At 42.2% G+C, this 24095-nt stretch overlaps 1 protein-coding gene across 5 annotated transcripts in view; it reads left to right on the plus strand.

Annotated features, from left to right (window-relative positions):
- CLASP1 (cytoplasmic linker associated protein 1) overlaps positions 1 to 24095 on the plus strand; it is a 484411-nt gene that overhangs the window by 243830 nt on the left and 216486 nt on the right. For all 5 annotated transcript variants that reach the window (XM_030210422.1, XM_030210418.1, XM_030210420.1 and 2 more), the window contains exons 17-20: positions 2612 to 2779; positions 5094 to 5143; positions 7205 to 7375; positions 22411 to 22518. In XM_030210422.1, coding sequence (XP_030066282.1) covers positions 2612 to 2779; positions 5094 to 5143; positions 7205 to 7375; positions 22411 to 22518 — 497 coding nt within the window. The remainder of the gene's footprint in view (positions 1 to 2611; positions 2780 to 5093; positions 5144 to 7204; positions 7376 to 22410; positions 22519 to 24095) is intronic.

Raw genomic sequence — 24095 nt, forward strand, 5'->3', positions numbered from 1 at the left:
ACTGATACATAGTACTTGCACCGGCCCCATAGCCTTCCCTCTGACGTATTCCCACCTATGCGGAAACAGGAAGTTGTGTCAGTGGGAATGCTGTGGGGCCAACATGAGCAGTGTGTATTAGTTGTTGCATGCTGCTGGTGAAAATCTGCTATTTAAAAGGTATGCGGGAAAGGGGGGATGTTTGAGAGACTGTATGGCATGCAGGTGAGAGGAGAGACCAAATCAGCTGTGGGATGGGGCGGGGTTCTTCTGCCCACCCATCTTGGGCCCAGGCCCACCCAAAATTGGGTGTCTGGCTACGCCCCTGGGTGCCATAAAACCATGTGGTTAGCGTGATTCTATAAAGAATGCCTAAAGTTAGGAGGCGTAATTTATAGAATACGCTCGCATGCCATTCTTGTGCCTAAAATTTAGACACACCCATTTAGTCCACCTGAAACCAGGCCTAAATACCTGCGCCTAAGTTAGGTGCAGATTGGGTGTATTCTATAATAGTGCACATAGATTTTTTGAAATGCCCACAACCTACCCATTCCATATCCATGACCACGCCCCTTTTTCAACTGTGCACATTAGAATTTATGCGCACCGTGTTATACAACAGAAAAAAAACCAGTATTTTATCAATTTTCTTAGTAATTTGGGTATTGAAGTAGGGGAGAACTCTTGATCCAATAATAGTAATAAAAATAATAATCATTTCTTATATTCTGCATTAACCTTGCAGTTCTATGTGGATTACATTTTAAAGAAGCTACTACTACTACTACAAATCATTTCTACAGCGCTGATCATTATCAGGAAATACAACAATAACAGGAAATACAATAATCATAAAAAAGTAATTATGATACACTGAAAGAGAATAAAAATATAATAATCAAAATTAGATAAAAACAGCAGGCCCCTTCCAATGACAACACTATTATCTATCTCCCTAATATACATTTTCTAAATAAATGAGTTTTAATCAAACGTCTAAACTGCATATAAATCATTTGCAGTAGGTAAAAAATTAGTAATAGTTTTATCCAATCCTGGGCAGGTTTACGGTGGTAGTGAGGCATATGATGTATTAGTAAGATCTGGCACAAGGCTTGGATGAATGTGGGGGTGTGAATGTGGGTGTATCTGATTTATTGCCTTTACGGTACTATGTAAGCCACATTGAGCCTGCAAATAGGTGGGAAAATGTGGGATACAAATGTAACAAGTAAATAAAATAAATGTTTTTATGTATTTGATATTTTTGGTGGAAAATGAACAGAGCAGATCGTTAAAAGTCAAACTTAATTTATTGTTAAGAACCAATTAAAAAAAAAAAAAAAAATATATATATATATATACACATAAACAGCCCGACACAGGCCGTGTTTCGCCCAACGTATTATCGAAACGAAAGATGGACGTCCATCTTGTTTCGATAATACGGGTTTCCCCGCCCCTCCACCAGGACGTTTTGCGAGGACGTCCTTACAAAACTTGGGCGTCCCTTTCGATTATGCCCCTCACTGTGTCCTAACCAAACTGACGGCAAAAGCTAGAAGCATGCTTGGGTGCATAGGAAGAGCGAATGGTCAGTAGGAAAAAGGAGGTGATGATGATGACTCTGGTAAGACCTCATTTAGAATATTGTGTACAGTTCTGGAGATCTCACCTTCTAAAAGATATAAACAGGATGGAGTCAGTTCAGAGGGCAGACTTCTATGGTCTGTGCCCTGAAAATGGCAAGTACAAGTCAAGATCAAATATATCACATTGTACTTTCTACTGTGAGTTTATGTTGTTGGGCAGACTGGATGGATCGTTCAGGTCTTTATCTGCCATCATCTACTTTGTTACTAAAATGATCACTGGTCTTTGTCATAAAGCGTATGGGGACAGACTTAAAGATCTCAATATGTATACTTTGGAAGAAAGGTGGGAGAGGGGAGATATGATAGCGAAATTTAAATACCTGTGCGACATAAATGCACAGGAGGCAAGTCTCTTTCAATTGAAAGGAAGCTCTGGAATGAGGGGCCATAGGATGAAAGTGAAAGGGGATAGACTTAGAAATAACTTGAGGAAATGCTTCTTTATGGAAAGGGTGGCGAATTCATGGAATGGTCTCCCAGTGGAAGTGGTGGAGATGAAAACAGTGTCTGAATTCAAGAGTGTTTGGGGCAAGTACATAGGATCTCTAAGGGAGTGATAGAGAGAGGAAGATGGCATGGATGGGCAGGCTGGACAGGCCATATGGTCTTTATCTGCTTACATCTATATAATAAAACTCACCCTCAACGTTCTGAAGACACTGACGTCACTGAAGCCAAGCCACTGACGTCACTTCCTTCATGAAGGGTTCGTGGTGGTGAAGCCAACGAAATCACCAAGTCTCTGGGCCCCGCCCTCACGTCAAAGGTGATGACGTCGAGGGCGGAGCAATGGCGTCAGTGGCTTCACAACGATGAAGGTGCGTTGATGAGGTGCGGAGCAATGGCGTCATTGGCTTCACAACGACGAAGGGGTGGGGGGGGGGGGTTTGGGAGGAAAACCTTGCTAGCGCCCGTTTCATTTGCTCCAGAAACGGGCCTTTTTTACTAGTTTTTCTATATTTCTGTCTTTGCAGGTGTTATTGGGGCTTTCACAGCCACTTTAGCAAAGAAGCAGAACACTTGTACCATAATCTGGAATCATCCTATCAAAAAGCCCTGCAGTCACATCTGAAGAATTCAGACAGCATTATATCTCTACCTCAATCAGACCGTTCCTCCTCCAGCTCTCAGGAAAGCTTGAAGTAGGTTTCTGCACCTTTCCAGAATGATTTCAGTAAAATAAATTCTGTACATGGCATGCAGAGAAGTAATTGTCTGATTTAGTGGCATAAACCTTAGTAAACATGAAATGAAGTTGTGAACTTGCAGATCTAGAGTTCTGTACCTGCTTCCAAGAAATTAAATATTATCAAAGAAATGCAGTCTGCTTTTCCAGTGATATGTAATAAAATGACAAGCTAATGTTCTGGCATCAGTTATCATTTGACCACATTTTTTTCCCAATGTAAATAAATAAATTGAGCTGAATTCTCAGTCTGCCCAATATTCAAAGGACTCTTGCTGGCTCATTTTCAAAGCACTTAGCCTTCCAAAGTTCCATAGAAACCTATGGAACTTTGGAAGGCTAAGTGCTTTGAAAATATGCGCATTCGTCATTTAAATGGCTTGCTTGTGGCTCTGTGGGGATATTCAACGACACTTAACCGGTTAGTGCTGCTGAATATTCCTGCTAACTGGCTAGGTGGGGGGCGAGGCATGGGCAGAGTGCGAATTTAGCCGGTTAGGATTAGATTCTATATATCACACCTAAAAAATTATAGTATAATCCTAAATTTCCATGCGGTTTATGGAATTCGCTGAGCATCCGTCCGTGTGACTAAATTTAGCCGAAGGCAGTTACAGCAAGTGTAAATGCTGACACCTAAATTAGGAGCGGACTGGGTGTATCCTATAACAATTCACATAGATTTTAGAAAAGCCCACGTCCTGCCCATTCCACGCCCCCTTTTCAAACTATGCGACTCAGAATTTACACGCATCGTGTTATAGAATACTCTTAGTTCACGTAAATTCTAATTAATGCCAATTAGTGTCAATAATTGCTTAAGTGGCAATTATGGGCGCTGATTGGCTTGTTAAGTAATTAAGCTGTGTATGCAAATCCAGAATACGACTGGATTTGTGCGCACATCTTAAGTTGCGCTTTGTAGAATCTAGGGGTTAGCAGCTAAGTAACCACATAAAGTTAGGACAGCAAAAGGGCTGTCCTAACTTTATGCGGTGAAGTTAACCCAATGCCGGTCTGAGAACTGGGCAGCACCCGGTTAATTTCCGGGTGACTGCTGAAATCCAGATATTCAGTGCTGGGAACCGCGCATGCCTTGGCGTTGAATATCCAGGGTCAGCTTACTGCTGTGGTTTGAGTATCAGGCAGTGTGTATAAAAGTTTTGACCTAAGTACTCTGTCCACTTCACTTCATTTCTTTCAGGGGTACTTTACTAAGGTGCGCTGAAATCTGGCCTGCGCTGGTGTAGACTCGTGTATTGGGCGCATGCAGGTTCATTTTTCAGCATACCTGCAAAAAAAGGCCTTTCTATTTTTGGCCGAAAATTGGCACGTGTCCATTTTGGGCCTGAGACCTTACTGCCACCCATTAACCTAGCGGTAAGGTCTCGCGCATTAACCAGGTGGTAATCATCAGTGCTCATATAATGCCGATTACCGCTCGGTTAGTGTCGCGCGCCAGAAAAAAAAAAAATTTTCCGGCACACACAGACGTGCGTCAAAAATGAAATTACCGCCCAGGCCACGCGGTAGTTCAGAATTGACACGCGTACATGACTTAGTAAAAGGGCCCCTCAGAGCCCAACACATTCAGGCATTAAAATAGTTCATAAATAAAGCAAACAAATATATTGTTATTTGTCCCTGACTGCTTTTTTCCCCCTTTTTCTTGTCTCAGTAGTTCCCTAGTTTTGTTTTATTTGTTCCATTTCAGTTGGGAAAGGTTTGGAGATTCTTATGCCAAGGATCTTCATTCACAGCTATATGGGGTTCTCTTCCCTGCTGCCACGCACAGTATTTTCATAGAACCCCCCCCCCCCCCCCCCCCCCCCCCCCCCCCCCCGCCACCGCTGTAGTCTGATCATGTCAAGAATGGTCTTGATGCAGGGAGCCATGTATCCTGTATCATGGTCTTTAATTATGACAATTAACTGTTGCTTTTCATGATGACCATGGCTCCCTCTTCCCTTTTTCCCAGCTGGTGCTGTGAATTCTGCTTGTACCCTAGCTGATATGGGCTGCAAAATGCACAGTTTGTGGGTCAAACCAGAGATCACCTTCGTATGGGCCGCTGACATACCTCACTGACCCAGAAATTCCCTGTCATTAAAAAAGTATCACTTCTACCCAGTTTGTTAAATATTAGCTAGATATTGTAACTGGTTGCTGTTCTAAAGCATTTTTTTAGAGGTGTGTGTTATTTTTTGTTTTTTTAATTCCATAAACTTTGAACTTTCAGTGATATGTTTGTTTATGCATTTTCTTTAAAGTCGTCCACTCTCTGCTAAAAGAAGTCCCACTGGAAGCACTGCATCCAGAGGTAGGTACAAAATATATTATTTAGGTCTGTGTGACCTGTGATGATTTGGCTTGGTTTGTGGCAGCTCCTGCACATTCTGCTCAAAATGTGTGGGATTGATATAAGCAAACACCTCTGACTAAATATTCTTGAGAGAGAAATAAAGGATTGAAGAAAAGTCAGAGGAGCCACTGTTGTGAAAAATGGAAAAAAAATCTGTAACGAGGAAAATCAAATATTTGTAGCATGGAAAGTAAAGTTCAATAAGTAGAACTAAAACAATCCTCGCTTTTGCTCAGTGTCAATTTTTAAAAAAATAAACTTTCTTTAATTACCTTCCAGATGCATCACTCTGGGCAAGTCACTTAATTCTCCTTTGCCCCGGGTACAAACTAAGAATCTGTATATTATATGTAAACTGTTTTGACTGTAACCACAGAAAGGCGGTATATCAAATCTCATCCCCCGTCTCTTCCCTGGTAATAACCCTTGATACATTATGCTCTCTGACAAACATACCTTTTCTGTAAGCGAAGTGTGACTCAGGGGGCCAGTTGCACTAAACTTAACAAGCCAGCAACGTGGTTTTTAAACTGGTTCTAGCTAGTTTAGCACGCAAGTAGTAAACCGGGACATGCACAAAAGGGTTCTCCGAGCCATTTTCCTGTTACGGTAGCAGCTAACGAAAACGGAATGCAAATGAGCTAATTACTATTATAATGTGAATGTGATGCGATGCACTACCGTTTCCAACCCCATGCACAAAAGCAGTCCCTACCTTTTACCGTGGAAATTTTAACGGGAGGTGTGGAACTGCCGGTTCTCTATTATCGCAAGTAGGGGAAGGGGCAGGGAAGATGGAGCACACAAAAAAAAAGTATATCAGCTTACACGCAGCTTCTTTTGTGTGAATGAAAGCCGTGCTATATGTTTATTTTTCAAATGACATTTTACTGGAAAGAAATTGGGGAGGGGGGTGCAGTACCGAAATGTAACGCATAAAAGTAATGGTGACTTACCAAAAATGCAAGGAAGACAAGGGTCCATCAAAGAAACAGCGTCTGTGGGAAAGGGGCTTGGTTTCACCCCCAGCTGTTCTTGCTGCTTCCTTCTATTGGCCGGCTGAGATCCTAGAATGCCCATCTCCCTGAAGATGGACTCTCATTGGCTGGCTGCTGTCCCAACTCCTCCTCCCTGCAGGGCTTTCCTGATGACATCACTTTAGAGCTGTGAACTGATTGGATCCGAACTTCCTGGTGTCCCCCTCCACAGAGAGGGGCTAAACCAATTGGACACCATCAGCCTGGGATGTCCCATCCACTCATTACTGGAGGGGGACACCAGGAAGTTCGGATCCAATCAGTTCACAGCTCTAAAGTGATGTTATCAGGGAAGTTCTACAGGGAGGAGGAGTTGGGACAACAGCCAGCCAATGAGAGTCCATATTCAGAGAGATGGGCGTTCTAGGATGTCAGCCAGCCAATAGAAGGTAGCAGCAGGAACAGCTGGGGGTGGAACCAAGCCCTGATGCTGCTGATTGCTCACAGAAGAGCGGAAAGCAGCAGAAAGGTTTTTCTCACTTTTTCCCAGCATTGGGAGGCAGGGAGCTGCAATACGGGTATGCCCATCCAAAAAAAAAAAAAGCGCTTTTGTGTTTGCCAACAACAAAAAAAAAGGGTAAATCTACTGCTATCATACACGCAGCTTGTCTGCGTGTATGAGAGCCGTCTGTAGCATGCGCAGAGCAGCCACGCATAGCGATTGACTGTTCTGTGCATGCTCAGCTCACTGACTTGCTTCCCCCATATTGCATGCAAATGAGCTGGTTCGCAAAAGCAATGAGCAGCTCATTTGCATGCAATTTTCTTTGTGAATCCCTCTGTGTTTCTAAATCGGTACATTTTTACCGATTTGGAAACGCAGACGGATCGGGACCTTTGTGCATCTGGCTCAGGGTTAGTGCCTGCCACATGGAAATGGTTGCATATATTTTCTCTCTGAGAATCTTGGCATAAAGGGATTTTTGGAATGTTTTAACACTGAAACCAAGCAACAGTGTCATTTTTGTTGTCTTATTTTAAGCTTCTACTGTTAGTGCAAAGTCTGTGTCAACCTCGGGGACTCTTCAGCGATCACGCAGTGACATAGATGTGAACGCAGCTGCCAATGCTAAGTCGAAAGCATCAGGTTCTTCAGCCTCTGCTCCCTTCAGCTCTGCTGCAGCCTTACCTCCAGGATCTTACGCTTCACTAGGTAAACCCATTTACTGTCTGAATATTCCTTGGAAGGATGCCATATGTTGAACACATGCCTTTTCATGTATACTGGTCCTTTTTTAGGGTTAGGAGTAATAGTAATTAAAAAAGAAAAGATAATTTCATGTCATTTTGTACTTTTATCCAGCTCTGTTATGTCCTCATGGGGAGAGTAAGAATTTGCTCCACTGTTTGTAAACATGTATGTAGCATGAGGCTGAGTTTTTTTTTTCTACAGCTACATTAAGGGTATGAAGAGTTGTGCAGAAGGAAAAAGAAAAGGCACTTTGCTTTTGTCTGGTGCCCTTGACTTTGGTACACATTATTTTACTATGCTTAAGCCGTTGGCCAAAGAAGAAAATGATTTCCGTTTTCATTTTGTTAGTAGAACATACAGTTTTTACTGAGAGGCTTCCCTCAATAGAAATCCTGATCTCCCACCAGCAGATGCTTCTCATTTACCTGTTTCCAGTCTGTAGCCCTTGAATACTTACATTTTGATGCAGGTCCCATGCTTTTTACTTTGCTTTGCTCAAACCTTTGCTGTTGTATAAATGCAACACTGTGTGTTACAAGTTGGAGCGAGAGCATGTTTTTATATTATTCCTGGAGAAACGTGATGGGATCTATAGAAGCAAGCTGGAGTGTTTTGCCAGTTGAGAAAATGGCTGAACAGGGATTTGTTATGCAGCTGTGAATGTTAAATATGGGCCGGTCTAGTTATATTCAGAATATGAATGAATAAACCAAATCAACATGCTTTTAAGTTTTAATTTGCCTTTAAATCATGTTTTGTTTTTAATGAAATACATAGCTCTGTGCTTTCTGTAGTGTACGAAGCAAGAACCCTCACCTGATGATGTTACTAACTGTTCCCTGTTAATCCCTTCCTTTATTTTTTTTTTAATTTGCTTAAAGATGGTACTGCCACTAAATCTGAGGGTAAGCAGTTTGTTTCTGTCACAAAAATCTGTCTTCAGATGTGCACTCACTCGTGGTCTCTGTGCCCACCAGTTGTCTTTAGAAAGTCCTGTTCCTGGTTTTCATCTGTGTTCTCTGGTCACTTGCATGAATTGTTGCATGGCTGCTGTCATTCCAGTACCTCTGGTTCTCATGTTTGTATAAAAAAATGTTCACTGAGGTTCAGTGGTTTTTAGCAATTATGCTGTTTCATTTTATCCTTGTTTCCCCCCTGGCTGTCACCAGCAGCTCAGGATAACACCACCACCCCAGTGAGTGTTCTTTCTCTTCTCCCCCCCCCCCCCCCCCCCCCCCCCCCCCGCAAGTAAAATGAGTTTAACGTGAATGCACAGACATAGCACAGCTGACCGTGATTTTTACAGGCTTGTGGAGGATGTGAGACTTAGATATACTGCATTACACTCTTGATGTATTCTTTGTTTCCTTACTTGCTTTCACCCTTCAGACTGTTCGTGCCCTGTGTCTTTTGATGGCCAAATGGGCAAACTGTCTCCTCTGTGCATAGTATTGCTCATCAGCATGATATCTTTCTGACACCTGCTGCTGTCCTCTTGTTGTCTTGGAATAGTGGAAGGATGCTATTTTGAGCCTCAGTTGTGAAATGCTCCTCCTTTTAGCTGGTCCAAATTTGTATTTGAAATTAGTTATGGATTCAGACAGTGCTCTGTTGCTCATCCTGTATCCATTACTGATTGTGAACCTTTCAATGGATTCTTCCACCAGAGACAGCCTATATATCTCTCACCCTTGAGGGCTGTGAGCACTGTTTTTATAGTATACGAAAGCTTTTACTGGACTCATAACTTATTCTTGTCCTACTAGTCTAGTTCAGGCAGAAACTTGAAGATCTCAATGATGACATCATTATAAGAGGTGATGCAGCCAGAAACATTACAGTATTTCTCTGCCTCCAGCAGATGGTACAGGTTGACTGGAGCAACAGGATTTCTTCTGAAAATGCCTTTGTCCTCAGTATGCAGTCCACAGCCTGCAGCCCTTGAGGTTCAGCCTTGACCTAGGCATTGCTCCCAGGGACCGGTCCACAGATCTTGCTCTGGTTGAGCACAGAAATATCTTTCCCTGTGGAGCCTTGAGCTCTAGCCCACAGGCTTTGTTTGTGAAGCCAGTCAATGGTGACCCTAAAGAGTCTTGTCCAGTGGGGATTAGTAGTATTCCTCTCCACTCACAGGCTTAAATAAAAAAATAGAATGAAAAAGAGATGAGGAAAACAGAATTCTGGTAATTGGATATTGCTTGTTATTTAAATCAAAAGACAGTTTGTGCTAGGCTCCCAGGCTATTTTTTATGATTTCTTTTCCTCTGTGAGGCTGCTTTGTTAGACATCTGAGGCATTGTTCATGCTAAGAGGCAGACGGTGCAGGTGTGCAGAAGCTGATATGTTAGTAGTGTGTCTGACTCCTACTGCTCTGTATGTGATGGGGGATAGCCAATTTCTTCAACAGGTGCCCCCAAGTCCTCCTGGATGCAGCAGGACTGCTTGTGGAGGTTCAGTAGCAAGCTCCTGTTGTTCCCTTCTGAGGAGACAGTTTTTGAGGCAATAGTGCCTACTTTGTCCCTGAATAACCAGAATCAGGCCTGAGACCTGCAAGGCTCTATTCTCCCCCTGCAGGGTGGGGAGAACTCGGGGGAGGGCATAATATATATATAGAGACCTGGGGCCATATATTAAAGGCCCTGACCAATTATTTTAGAAGGGTTCTAGAGGAGTTTAAGGGTTTTCCTCCATGGCCTCAAGTCCAGCCCGGAATTTGCAAGTGGACCAGGGGACTCAGTGAGGGCTATGATCATAAATGGGGGTTAATCCTGACTCTGTCCTCGATGGAAGATGTGTGGTGTGGTGTGGTGTAGATGACACAGAGGACAGTGGTTCCCATTCCCAGAGTGGAGCTGTTCCCAGAGGAGGATGAGGACTTAAACCAAATTTGAGCAGGTTTCTTCGACTCTCTGCATTTCTGTGTCTGCCTTGGAGGAGATTATGGATGGGGATTCCATTCCTAAAGCTCTTTGCAAAATTTCTAGGGCCTTCCCATTTCATTGTGTCCTCTCCCAGATAGTGTTGGCAGAGTGGGAGTTGCTGGATGGGTTCTCTGGGGCACTAAACTCATGGGCAGGCTCTGTCCCCTTCTGCAGGAGGAACTCGACAGGCTTCTCTGTTTCCCCAAAGTGGATGGTCTGGTGCTGGTGGTCACCAAAAGATTACTAACCTAGTGGAGAGCAGCTCAGCCTTAAAGGATGCTCATGATTGCAAGGTGAGCTGTTTCTCAAGTAAGCCTTTAACATTTTAGCTTTTGCTATATAGGCTTCTGACTGTGGCATTTATGTGGCCAGGGCTCTTCTGTGGTGGATGCATAATTTCACACCTCACTGGTGGCAGCCATATTGGAGTCGGGGGTGGTCTTTCTGGCAGCTAATTTTTATGACCTCATGCATACTTCTTGCCCAGTGGCAGCTGTTATGGTGACTTGTAGATAGCTATGGCTGTGCCATTAGTCAGCAGATACAACCTCCAAGTCTTGCTTGAGTAAGTCAGCCTTCTGAGGTTGCTTGTTTGGTGAGTATTTGATAAGATTGAGGACCTGGGTGAGGCATGCGCACAGTTCCTTCCTGAAGACAGGACCAAGTCTGGATTTAGAGGCCCTGCCTTTTTGGGGCCATTCTAAGAATTGGGCTCAGTATTGGCACAGTAGCAAGGCAGTGCTTCAGCATTCCCTTTTGAGGGGCCTGGAGGGCAAGAGATAGGACCTTCTCCCCATTTCCGCTTCCAGAAGTCCCATTGAGGTTCAGTTGGGGAGTCATCTCAATCTCAACTTGTTCTACCAGGAGTGAGCCTCATCACCTCAGACCAGTAGGTTCTGTAGGTGGTCTGTCTTGTCTGTGGTTCTTCCCTCAAGGCATGAACAGTCGACTCCTCTACATTATGATTGGTCAGTTTGGAGTGATGGAGCCTGTTCCAAGTCAAGACATAGGCAGGGGTCTGTTTATTTCATAGTGCCCATGTAGGGAAGTTTTTTCAGCCTTTGCTTGATTTTGAAGTGTGTTCCACTGTCACAAGGAAACTTTATGATCAATTGTTGCAGTGGTCAGACCAGAAGAGTTCCTGATGTCTCAGGACTTCTCAGAGGCTTACTTCCATATTGTCATTAGAGCCAATCACAAAACAGTGTCTCTATTTTTGTGTTATGGGTCAGCTCTTCCAGTTTTCAGCACTCCCATTTGGGTTGGCAATGGCCCAGGAACCTTTTCCAGGGTCATGGTAGTAATGGCAGCCCACCTACACAAGCAGACTTTCTATCCATACTTGGATGTTAGGTTGATCAGAGCTGATTCTGGATATTTTTTTTCTTTGGCTGATTCTTTTATGCATAAAGAGCAACAATTTTACACACCAGTGCTACAAAAACAAAGTGATTTTTTAAAATTAAAATTTACTTCTTTGAAGACCTGTTCCTTTAAAAGGAGGTCTGGGTTCTATGGGAAATTGTGATGGTGGTGGCATACCTCAACAAGTAAGGCGGGACTAGAAGTGCGGCGGGAGATAGGTTGGATTTGTTCTTGGGTGGCATGCCATCTAGTGGCTGTCTAGACTACTCATATAGTGGGAGTAGACAATGTTCAAGTGGACTTGCAGACTCTTTCTGGATCTGGGGGAGTAGTAGTTGAGCCCCTCAGCTTTTCAGATCCTAGTAGATCACTGAGGCATTCCTCACTTCAACCTCATGGCATCCAGCCAGAATGTGAAGTGTTCATGTATTGATAGCTGCAAGAATCAATAATCTCCTCCTGCTTTGGCCATAGGTAGGGCCTCTTTTTGTATTCCCTCCATGGCTCCTTATGGGGCGAGTTCTTCGGAAAGTGATGAAACATCTTTGTCTGAAGATCATGATAGTTCTGGATTGGCCCTTCCAGCCTCATTTGGTTAACGTTGGGGTCCCCCATTTCTACTTTCAAGGGGACCTGGAGTCCTCATGGAGGATCCATATCCTTTCTGGCTTAAGCTTGGCCCTTCTCTCATAGCGACCTTGCTCTGGGCTCATTGGTTTTCCACTCTGTGGTATGTCCATCTGTGGCAAGCTTTTGAAGTTTGGTGTACAGAGCTGACCTGCAGAAGAGTGTAGTCAGCTAGAAATTTATGTCCCTACAATAATCATGCTCAAGTTGAGTGGTTCCTGATGAAGCCCTGAAGTGGGTGAAACGATTTGGGCCCCGTTGAAAATGAGAATGTGGGGTATCAAGCCAGCTTTGAGAAAGCTAAGTTCATTTACTTAAGCTATGCTGTTGCTTGGAAAGTTTTTTGTACTTAGTAATGTTTTGAGACATAGTGAGGGGCATAATCGAACGAAAACGTCTATCTCCATGGGCGTTTATCTCCAAGAACGGGTCCGTGAAGGGGCGGACCGAACCGTATTTTTGCAAAAAATAGAAGTCCATGTTTTATTCGACAATTTGTGAGCTGGGCGTTTTGGTTTTTCAGCGATAATGGAAAATGAAAGCGCCCAGCTCAAAAACGAATAAATCCAAGGCATTTGTTCGTGGGAGGGGCCAGGATTCGTAGTGCACTGGTCCCCCTCACATGCCAGGACATCAACCGGGCACCCTAGGGGGCACTTTTACAAAAACAAAAAAAAAAGGTAAAAGAGCTCCCAGGTGCATAGCACCCTTCCCTTGTGTGTTGAGCCCCCCAGATCCCCCTCAAAACCCACTGCCCACAAGTCTACACCATTATTATAGCCCTAAGGGGTGAAGGGGGGCACCTACATATGGGTACAGTGGGTTTGGGGGGGTTGGACGACTAATAAGCATTAAGCAGCACAATTGTAACAGGTAGGGGGGGATGGGCCTGGGTCCACCTGCCTGAAGTCCACTGCACCCCCTAACAACTGCTCCAGTGACCTGCATACTGCTGCCAGGGAGGTGGGTATGACATTTGATGGTGAAAATAAAAAGTTGTGAAACATCATTTTTTTTGTGGTGGGAGGGGGTTAATGACCACTGGGGGAGTCAGGGGAGGTCATCCCCGATTCCCTCTGATGGTCATCTGGTCATTTAGAGCACTTTTTTGGGACCTGTTCGTGTGAAAAAAGGGTCCAACAAAAGTGTCCTAAATGTTCGCTAAAAACGCCTTTATTTTTTTCGATTATCGCCCTAACACGTACATCTCTCCTCGGCCGATAACCACGCCCCAGTTCCACCTTCGACACGCCCCCGTCAACTTTGTACGCTTCCGCGATGGAGTGCAGTTGAAAACGTCCAAAATCGGCTTTCCATTATAACGATTTATTCGTTTTTGTGAGATAAACGTCTATCTCCCGATTTGGGTCGAAATCTAGGCGTTTTTCTCTTTCGATTATAAGGTGGATAGTGTTATAAGAGTGACCAGCTATATTTGAAAACTGGGGGAAAGTATACCCTATGAAAGAGACAAGATCACAGGCACAAAAATCTTATATAGATATCAGTGCTTTGATGATCAGACCTTGGTAAAGACCTTGGTTTCTGAGGGTGTTTCCCAATTGCTATTCATTACTGACATTTATCCTTTGCATGACCCTTTGAGATTGTGTTTGGCTGCTTTTCAGTCTTTATAATAGGTAGAGAGTTCCATATTTTGACTCCCAAGTACAAGGAATAGAGAGCTGAAATTCTTCTGATTTCAAATTCTTTTGAAATGGTGATGCTGTCATTAGTTGTTATTTCAGTCTGTTAGACTGAACCAAATATAGCGAAGCGGTCTAAGTCAGCAATTCAGAGGTGAAGCCCTGTAAGATTTGAAAAACTAAACAAGCAGCTTTGAACCTGAGTCTTTCTGCAATGGGAAACCAGTGCAGTTTGTTTAGATGAGGTGAAACACTAGTATAGCTATTCAATTTGTATATTAATCTTGCAGTTGTATTCTGTATGATTGCACTTTTTTTCTGATATTGACACTTAATACCAAGAAATAGAACGTTACAGTAATCCAAGTGAGGTAGGACTAATATTTGGACTAGGAGTACGAACGCTTTTTGGTCAAAGAATGATCTGACTAGACATAGCTGTCTCATTTGAATAGTGTTTTCTTCCATAGCTGATTAATATGGGACGAGAAGGTGAGTGAAGAATCAAGCAAGACCCCTAATACTCTGGTTTCAGATTCGACTATAAAGCTTAGACCATTGGACAAAGATATTGATGATGGGACCTCAACTTCCTGATTTCGGAACCACAGGACCTTGTTTTTTTGCACATTCAGTTTCAGTGTATTGGTCAGGGCCCAGGTGCTAACAGCAGTCATACCATTCGCTACAAACTGAGTTGGATCTTTGTTTGATGCTGTTACTGTTAAGAGAAGCAGGATGTCATCTGTGTAGGATAATAGTAGTTTGTCCCGGGTGTATCAAGGCAAGGGATGATGTAAAGAGGTTGAACAGGATCGGTGAGAGGGAAGATTCCTGCGGGACCCTGCAGTTAGTAGACCGATAGTTGGAAAGTTGGTTGTTTTACTTGGCAGAATAGCTTCGATTTGAAAGGAATTCACTGAACCATTTGAGCACAGTCCCTGTTAGTCCTGTCTGATCCAGGCATTCGAGTTGTAATGTGTGGTTAACCGCATCAAATGCTACCAATATATCGAGTTGGAGAAGAATTACTTGGTCGCCTTTGCATAGGTGTTGTTTGACATATGTATTTAGAACTAGCAGTAATGTTTCCATATTATGTGATGATCTGAAGCCAAATTGTGACCACACCCGAGTAAAATAGAAAAATTTTCCAGATAAAAAGAGAGTTGTTTACTAATGCTTTAGTAAAAAGGAGCATGCTTGCCACTGGACGGTAGTTTGCAGGCAATGTTAGGTCTAGCCCAGATCCCTTCAGTAGTGGAGCGACAACAATTTTTCCCATATCAGGAGGAAGAGAGCCAGTTTTTAACAGCTTATTGAGATCGAATGACCAGTTTACTGTTTCCGTAGGGATGGATTTGAGTAGGTGTTTTGGGCATTGATCCAGGGAGCAGTTGGCTAGGGAGCATTTCAACAGTATTGATCTTATATCCTCAGCTGTTAGTGGTTGAAAAGATTCCCAGTTTTGGTCAGTTTTTGAGTCCTTAGGTTGTAGGATCTCCAGCGATTAAAGCTGAACTACGAGTTCAGCCTTAATCACTGGAGATCCTTTGTAGGAAAACTTTGGAAAATAAATAAGCCCTAAGGTTTTAAACCTCATGAGGGATGCCTCTAAACGTAGAAGAAGAGAGGGAGAATTCCAAAGAGAAGATGCTGCCACAGTAAAACATGAGGTGTGTGCGAGACAAGAACAGATATGGAAGTGAGATGGTATGACAAGTAAATGTTGCTGAGATGGGCGTGAGGTTCTTGATGAGGAATAAGGAATGAAGCAACAATGGCAAAACTGTGACAAACCCAGATGAAGAATTTGAAAAGTGAGGAGAATAATCTTATATTGAATTCAACAGGTAATTGGAAGCCAGTGCTCATTCTCAGGAAGAAGAATAACACTGTGAAATTTAGAGACATCATTAATTTCACCTCGGTATTCTGAACCAATTGAAGACTGAGAATTTGGTACCGGGGAAATCCTAACAAACAGTTACGGTAGTCAGTGCGTGTAAACCCAGAGAGTGAACCAGTAGATGAAGAGAGGTGGTATCAAATAAAGGATGTGCTAAATGAATCTGCCTCAAAGTAAAAAAGGATTTCTTAACTAGTAAGGAGATGTAAGTCACAAAGGTTAAGTGATTGTCAATAGTTACTGCAATAATTTTCCCTCCATCTGTCCACTAGATTAAGTGTCTTTATAAACTTATGAAATTGTTTTCCTCTCCTGCCTCACATAGGACTCTCCATCATGAGTATTATCCAATTTTGGAGTCAAGGTAAGGTTTGTCACCCCCCACAATAAGAGCCCTCTCTTGATGCTGGAGAATATGGGCCAAACAGTGATTGAGAGAGTCCCCTTGACCCATGTTAGAGGCATACATATACACCATGGTTCTCCCATTGATTATCCCTACAAAGACTGGCCTCCATCATCTCTCTGTGCTTATTTAATTTCCATTATAATTGTTTCCCAAATAAAACAGCCACTCCTCTTTTTTTTTTCCTTTCCCTATAATTTGATGCCCAAAGTCGGGTAGGATAAAACGAGTCCACCACAAACTTCTTGCATATATAACAAGTGGATCTCTTCTAAAAAACAGATAGTCCACATCAGTCTTTTTAACTCCTGAAACTTCATTTTCCTCTTTAATGGAAAATTAAGCCCATGCACATTATATGATATAACTTTTATTTTAGGCCGCTGCTTGCCCTGGGATTGGTAGCATAGAATGGTGCTACTATTTGGGTTTCTGCCGGGTACTTGTGACCTGGATTGGCCCCTGCTGGAAGCAGGATACTGGGCTAGATGAACCATTGGTTTGACCCAGTATGGCTATTCTAATGTTCTTATGTTCTTATATGCCTTAACCCCTTTCCAAAAATTTAGTCAGTTTCTTTCATGGGGAAGCTTATTTCACAAAAAATGGTGCAGCCATAGAAAAAGCTGTAATCCTTGCAAATTGCAAGTGAAGCACCTTGATAGATGTTAATAAGGCACTAGCTGAGGAAAAGAGAGTGCGTCCTGGTGTGTAGGGTATTATCAAGTCTCTAAGATACCGCGGTCCCATGTCATTCCTCACCTTGAGTAAGAACATCAAAATGAAATGTTCATTCACTGCAGTCCTAGCCCAATTTAAAACAAAAAAGAAAAAAAAAACACTTTCTATTTGTGCTTCCTTTAGAACCACAAATATGTTTATTTTGCTGCAGGAGGGGAAAAAAAAAACATTGTTTTTCAGTAAGCTTGTAGTTAAGTGAGAGGTGGCAATATGTCATTGCTAAAATCATTGTTCAGCATGAAGCGGACCACCTATACCTATGTGTTAGATTGGGAACTGAAATATTGCATATAATCAGGAATATTGAAGAATGTTCTGTTTGATTTCAAAGTTCTACTGCTGTTGTTTTCCACAGTCTACATTATTATAGCCTGTAATCATGTCTGGTTTGCTTTTAAAAGAAAACTGTTCTCACCTTGTACTGTGTATCTCTCAGATGTTCACCGTCTCATTGCAGAATGCTAGTTCTTGGGCTATCACAAGCTTCAAAACCCCACTATCTTTTCTGATAGAAATTGTTGTACAGACTAAAAATGTCAGGAAGTATTTTTTCACGGAGAGAGTAGTGGATGCTTGGAATGCCCTCCCGTGGGAGGTGGTGTAAATGAAAACGGTAACAGAATTCAAACACGCGTGGGATAAACATAAAGGAATCCTTTTCAGAAGGAATGGATCCTAAGGAGCTTAGCCGAGATTGGCAGAGCCGGCGGTGGCGGGAGGCGGGGATAGTGCTGGGCAGACTTACACGGTCTGTACCCTGAAAAGGACAGGTGCAAATCAAGGTAAGGTATACAGAAAAAGTAGCACATATGAGTTTATCTTGTAGGTCAGACTGGATGGACCATGCAGGTCTTTTTCTGCCGTCATTTACTATGTTAAATGGGTTCTCCAAGTATAAAAAAGGTATTCTATAAGAAAACATAGAGCATTAAACAAGTTTAAAGAATGTGTACATGCAGGATGAAAGTATAATTCTTTAGTCCTTTTATTTTAATGTGAGGGTTGTTAAACTGACACATTCTCCTGAGTGGCATTATCACCATACCTAGCCTTCAAAAGAAAAGTGAATCTGTTCCTGAACTCAAAGAACAATTGAGGGATGATGACAGTAGTGTGCTAAATTATGAAAGATTCATAGTCTTCCACTAGATATGTAAAATCTGCAGATGCTAGCTGCCTGCCAATTAGTTGTATTTTCTGTAATTTTGCAATTAAACTTTTCTGATTGGACAAGCGTCATCTCCATGATGAGTAAAGAGAGTTAGTCTGTTGGCTTGTTTTGCTGACTCACTTAATTTAGTATGGTAATGGGTGTTTATTGAGCATCACAAGAGGGCATATAAAACCAGAACACAGCTTTATGGAGCAGCTGGTGCAGGAGCCGACGAGAGAAGGAAAAATTCTAGACTTGGTCCTTAGTGGAGCGCATGATCTGGTGAGGGACGTTATGGTACTGGGGCCGCTTGATAACAGTGATCATAATATGATCAGTTTTGATATCAACCTTGAAGTAACTATACACAGGAAGTTAAATACGTTAGCGTTTGACTTTAAAAAAAGGAGACTATGATAAAATGAGAAGAACGGTGGAAAAAAAACTTAGGGGGACAACTGAGAGGGTAAAAACTGTACAACAGGCATGGACGCTGTTCAAAAATACCATCGTGGAGGCCCAGGCCAAACATATTCCACTAATTAGAAAAGAAAGATGGAACTCCAAAAGACAGCCAGCCTGGTTGAAAAGTGAGGTGAAGGAAGCTATTAGGGCTATAAGAAATGCCTTCAGAAAATTGAAGAAGGAACCGTCTGAAACTAACAAGAAGCAGCATAAGGAGTGTCAAAGCAAATGCAAGGCACAGATAAAGAAGGCCAAGAGGGATTACGAAAAAAAGATAGCATTAGAGGCAAAAAAACATAGTAAAAGGTTTTTGCGGTATATTAAAAGCAGGAAGCCGGCAAAAGAATCGGTTGGGCCGCTGGATGACCGAGGGGTAAAAGGGGCGATCAAGGAAGACAAAGACGTAGCGGAGAGATTGAATTAATTCTTTGCTTCGGTCTTCACCGAGAAAGATTTGGGTGGGATACTGGTGTCGGAAATGATATTTCAAGCGGACGAGTCGAAGAAACTTACTGACTTCACGGTAAACCTGGAGGACGTAATGGGGCAGTTCGGCAAACTGAAGAGTAGGAAATCTCCTGGACCGGATGGTATTCATCCTAGAGTACTGATAGAACTGAAAAATGAGATTGCGGAGCTACTGCTAGTGATATGCAATTTATCCTTAAAATCAAGCGTGGTACCGGAAGATTTAAGGGTGGCCAATATAACGCCCATTTTTAAAAAAGGTTCCAGGGGAGATCCGGGAAATTATAGACCAGTGAGTCTGACGTCGGTGCCGGGGAAAATGGTAGAGGCTATTATTAAAAACAAAATTACAGAGCACATCCGAGGACATGGATTACTGAGCCCGAGTTAGCACGGCTTTTGTGTGGGGAAATCTTGCCTGACCAATTTACTTCAATTCTTTGAAGGAGTAAACAAACATGGACAAAGGGGAGCCGGTTGATATTGTGTATCTGGATTTTCAAAAGGCGTTTGACAAGGTACCTCATGAAAGGTTACAGAGGAAATTGGAGGGTCATGGGATAGGAGGAAATGTCCTATTGTGGATTAAAAACTGATTGAAGGATAGGAAACAGAGAGTGGGGTTAAATGGGCAGTATTCACAATGGAGAAGGGTAGTTAGTGGGGTTCCTCAGGGGACCGCTGCTTTTTAATATATTTATAAATGATTTAGAGATGGGAGTAACTAGCAAGGTAATTAAATTTGCTGATGACACAAAGTTATTCAAAGTCGTTAACTCGCGACAGGATTGTGAAAAATTACAGAAGGACCTTACAAGACTGGGAGACTGGGCAGCTAAATGGCAGATGACGTTTAATGTGAGCAAGTGCAAGGTGATGCATGTGGGAAAAAAGAACCCGGATTATAGCTACGTCATGCAAGGTTCCGCGTTAGGAGTCACGGACCAAGAAAGGGATCTGGGTGTCGTCGTCAATAATACACTGAAACCTTCTGCTCAGTGTGCTGCTGCGGCTCGGAAAGCGAATAGAATGTTGGGTATCATTAGGAAAGGTATGGAAAACAGGTGTGAGGATGTTATAATGCCGTTATATCGCTCCATGGTGCGACCGCACCTTGAGTATTGTGTTCAATTCTGGTCGCCGCATCTCAAGAAAGATATAGTGGAACTGGAAAAGGTGCAGCAAAGGGTGACTAAAATGATAGTGGGGATGGAACGACTTCCTTATGAAGAAGGACTAAGGAGGCTAGGGCTTTTCAGCTTGGAGAAGAGACAGCTGAGGGGAGACATGATAGAGGTATATAAAATAATGAGTGGCGTGGAACAGGTGGATGTGAAGCGTCTGTTCATGCTTTCCAAAAATACTAGGACTAGGGGGCATGCGATGAAACTACAGTGTAGTAAATTTAAAACAAATCAGAGAAAATGTTTCTTCACCCAACGCGTAATTAAACTCTGCAATTTGTTGCCGGAGAACGTGGTGAAGGTGGTTAGCTTGGCAGAGTTTAAAAAGGGGCTAGACAGTTTCCTAAAGGACAAGTCCATAAACCACTACTAAATGGACTTGGGAAAAATCCACAGTTCCAGGAATAACATGTATAGAATGTTTGTACGTTTGGGAAGCTTGCCATGTGCCCTAGGCCTGGATTGGCCGCCACCCTGGATAGGATGCTGGGCTCGATGGACCCTTGGTCTTTTCCCAGTGTGGCATTACTTATGTACTTACGTACACTTACCTGGGTACTAAAAGGGCAGTTCGGTATAGGACGCCCCTGCAGTTACACAGGTCTGGTTCGTGTAATTGTACAATAAGCATGCACTTCTGCGTAAAGTTCTGTTCTGTAAGATCAAGCATATGTGGCATAGTGCGCAATTGTGAAGGGACATATATGTGGGAAGAGCCTGGATAGGGCATATAGTTGTCAACCATCATCCTTGGCAGATTATAGAATACTGTAGATTGGGCTCTTTGATTGACACATCTAGGCGTGCCCAATTACAACTACCATTGACTTTGCGTAAGCAGGCATACTTTCTTTGTAGCATTTAAGTGGGGGGTTTGCAAGTGTTCTATATTGAAATCAGGGTGCCCTAGAAACATAGAAACATGACAGCAGATAATCCAGTCTTGCCATCCTCAGTAACCACTAACTTTTCCTTTCCTAAGGGATCCCACATGCCTGTCCCACGCTTTCTTAAATTCTGACACAGTCCTCGTCTCCACAACCTCCACCAGGAGGCCGTTCCACACATCCACTACCCTTTTGGTGAAAGAGTATTTTCTTAGATTCCTCCTAAATCTATTTCCTCTTAACTTTATCGTATGCCCCTTCATTCCAGAGTTTTCCTTCATTTGAAAAAGGCTCTCCTCCTGTATATTGACGCCACTGAGATATTTAAACGTCTCTCTCGTGTCCCCCTCTCTCTCTCGCCCTGATGCCATTATAGAATTGTTACTCTCTGTTGCATTGGGTTGCCAAAAAGGAGGTGCAATTTATAGAATTATCCTCTAAGACTTTTCACTGTTTGGAACTAGTCATAATACAAAAAAAAAGTGAACAGATGTCATAATTTAATTTGCCTTGGAGACAGAAATAAGTTGGTTCATGTTTTCTATATTTGACTGTTTCTACTTTATTTTTTTTTTTTTTTACAAACTTGATTATCCATAATTCACACAAAAAACCATCAATTCTAAATCTTTTATATAGCTTCTTTATCTGTAAGCTGCTCTGTTTTAATAATAAAAAAAAAGAGAGAGCACCAGAATAGGGTTGGCAAACAGGGCAATTCCTCTGGGCCGCCATGCTTGCCTCAAGCTGAAGGATGTATAGCCTGCAGGTGGGCTGTGACATACCCCCTTCCCAGTTGCTGCCCTGGTCCCCTGAATGTTTTAACAGCACTGCAGAACTGTTTTATAGGGCCAGAATTTGGAACCCATAGTATATATCAAACGTTTTCCCATTTCTTTACTATGAAGTTTTGCTTAAAATTTACTGTCATGTTAATGGATGTCTCTTTTGAAGGAAATGTTAAAAAAAAAAAAAAAAATGTAAATCAAATTGTGACCTGATATAGAAGACATTCTGCCTCTTTTCCTCAGTCCATTTAATAGAAGATGGAACCTACCCTGAGGTACTTCACCAATAGTAAAACGACATAGCTGGGAGATATAATTTTATTTTCACTTTAGGTGTTCCAATGATAATATGTTTTGTAAAACAATATTACTTTTCTTCATTTTTGCTATGTTTCTCTGTGTACAGGTCATTTAATTTTCTGTTTGTCTCCCACAGGTCGTATTCGCACAAGACGGCAGAGCTCTGGAAGTGCCACCAGTGTGACCTCATCTCCTGTTGATACCCGGGGTCGCAGTCGAGCTAAAGTGGTTTCACAATCCCAACGTGAGACAGTTTCTGCAATTATTTTGTTGGTTCTTTTTTTTTTTTTGCATGTGTTCTAAATCTAATTCTTCTGTGCAATTTATATCTAATGAACATTTTAGAAGTGTTTATTGTTACTCTGTGCTGCATTTTAAATTACTCTTCTGGTGTAACATCTGTTACATGTCTGTATCCTGATGCTGTCCTTTTTGATGTTTTTGGCTCTTACCATGCTATGCATTTCTTTGAGTTTTCATTGTAGGCTAAATACTAACTAGTGTATACAACTGTACAGCACTGCGTAACCCTAGTAGCGCTCTAGAAATGTTAAGTAGTAGTAGTTTTCTTTTAAAAAGTATTTGCTAGTGATTGCAGGCCCTTGCCACCATACCATCTGAGACTAGGATCTCGTAAGTAAAACAGAGTTAGACCAGGGTAGCACTGGGTCGGGGAAGCCTCAGCAAAGGACAGAAGTTAGTGGCTAAAGAGAGCAGACCTCTCTGTCAGTATAGAACTAACACTCGAATATAGTTTAAGGAAGTGGAATTCTGCTGATTTCAAGCTTTTGAGATGAGGTCCTGTTTATTTTGAGAACATTAAGGTTTTCAAAAGATATGCATGTTCAAAAATCACATTCATCTAGTTTCCATACGTTTTTTGGAAGTAGCTTCTTCCAAGTGCTGCAGCTTTCCCAAATCCTATTGTATCTCCTGTGGGAATTTTTGTAACAGTGCAGTTGTAGCTGTTTCAGTGTAGGGAGATGAGGGTTTATTCCAGTCAGGTTAAGATGCAAGCCTCTGAGGATGTCATCACCCTTTCCCCACCCCAAACCCTGATGCTGTTGCATTCCTCAAGATATTGCACTTTGGGTGTTAACACAAAAACTGTGTGTTAACTGTCAAGGTGCTGTGATTTGGCAGTATAAGGGTAAATACAGGTCAGCTACAGTCATGTGAAGACTTACACTAGCAAAATATATGTTGTAGATGATCATTACATTGCATGCTGAGCTGCTTTAATGCATCTTTTAATTCACCTTTTGCCTGTCCTTTGGCTGCTTTCACATTCAAGGATCCAGATCAGCTAATCCTGCTGGTGGTAAGAGACTCCTGTTCCTCATCTATCTTTTTCACTTTTGCACCTGTTTGATAGTGTTTAGTTTTGTGTGATTTTATTTGTGTGTTCTGTGTAACTGTACTGTATCTTATGTCCTAGAATTAATTTAGGAGCATGAGAATATATTACTCATGCAAAGAATATTGTTAAAATAATGTTCTTAGACTTTTTTATTTTTAAACAGATACAGTTTATTCAATTCAAAATTTAAAATTTGTGTTCTGTTTTTAAACAGATTCCTGGTTGCTACAGACTTTAGTCTGGGTTTCTTACTACCACTGAATAATTTTGAGCAACTATTTAAATAAATGCCTTGAAAATATTGTCTAGAAATCTTTAAATACAGCTGTTGGATTGGGATACAGAGTAGCCCATTCAAGCAGTAATGATTAGTCTTGTACGGTCCCGAACCGTATTATCAAAAAGATGGCCGGCCATCTTTCCTTTCGATAATACGGTTGGGGCCAGCCAAATCTCAGAGA

This window comes from Microcaecilia unicolor, chromosome 7 (genome assembly GCF_901765095.1).
Source record: "Microcaecilia unicolor chromosome 7, aMicUni1.1, whole genome shotgun sequence".
Taxonomy (NCBI): domain Eukaryota; kingdom Metazoa; phylum Chordata; class Amphibia; order Gymnophiona; family Siphonopidae; genus Microcaecilia; species Microcaecilia unicolor.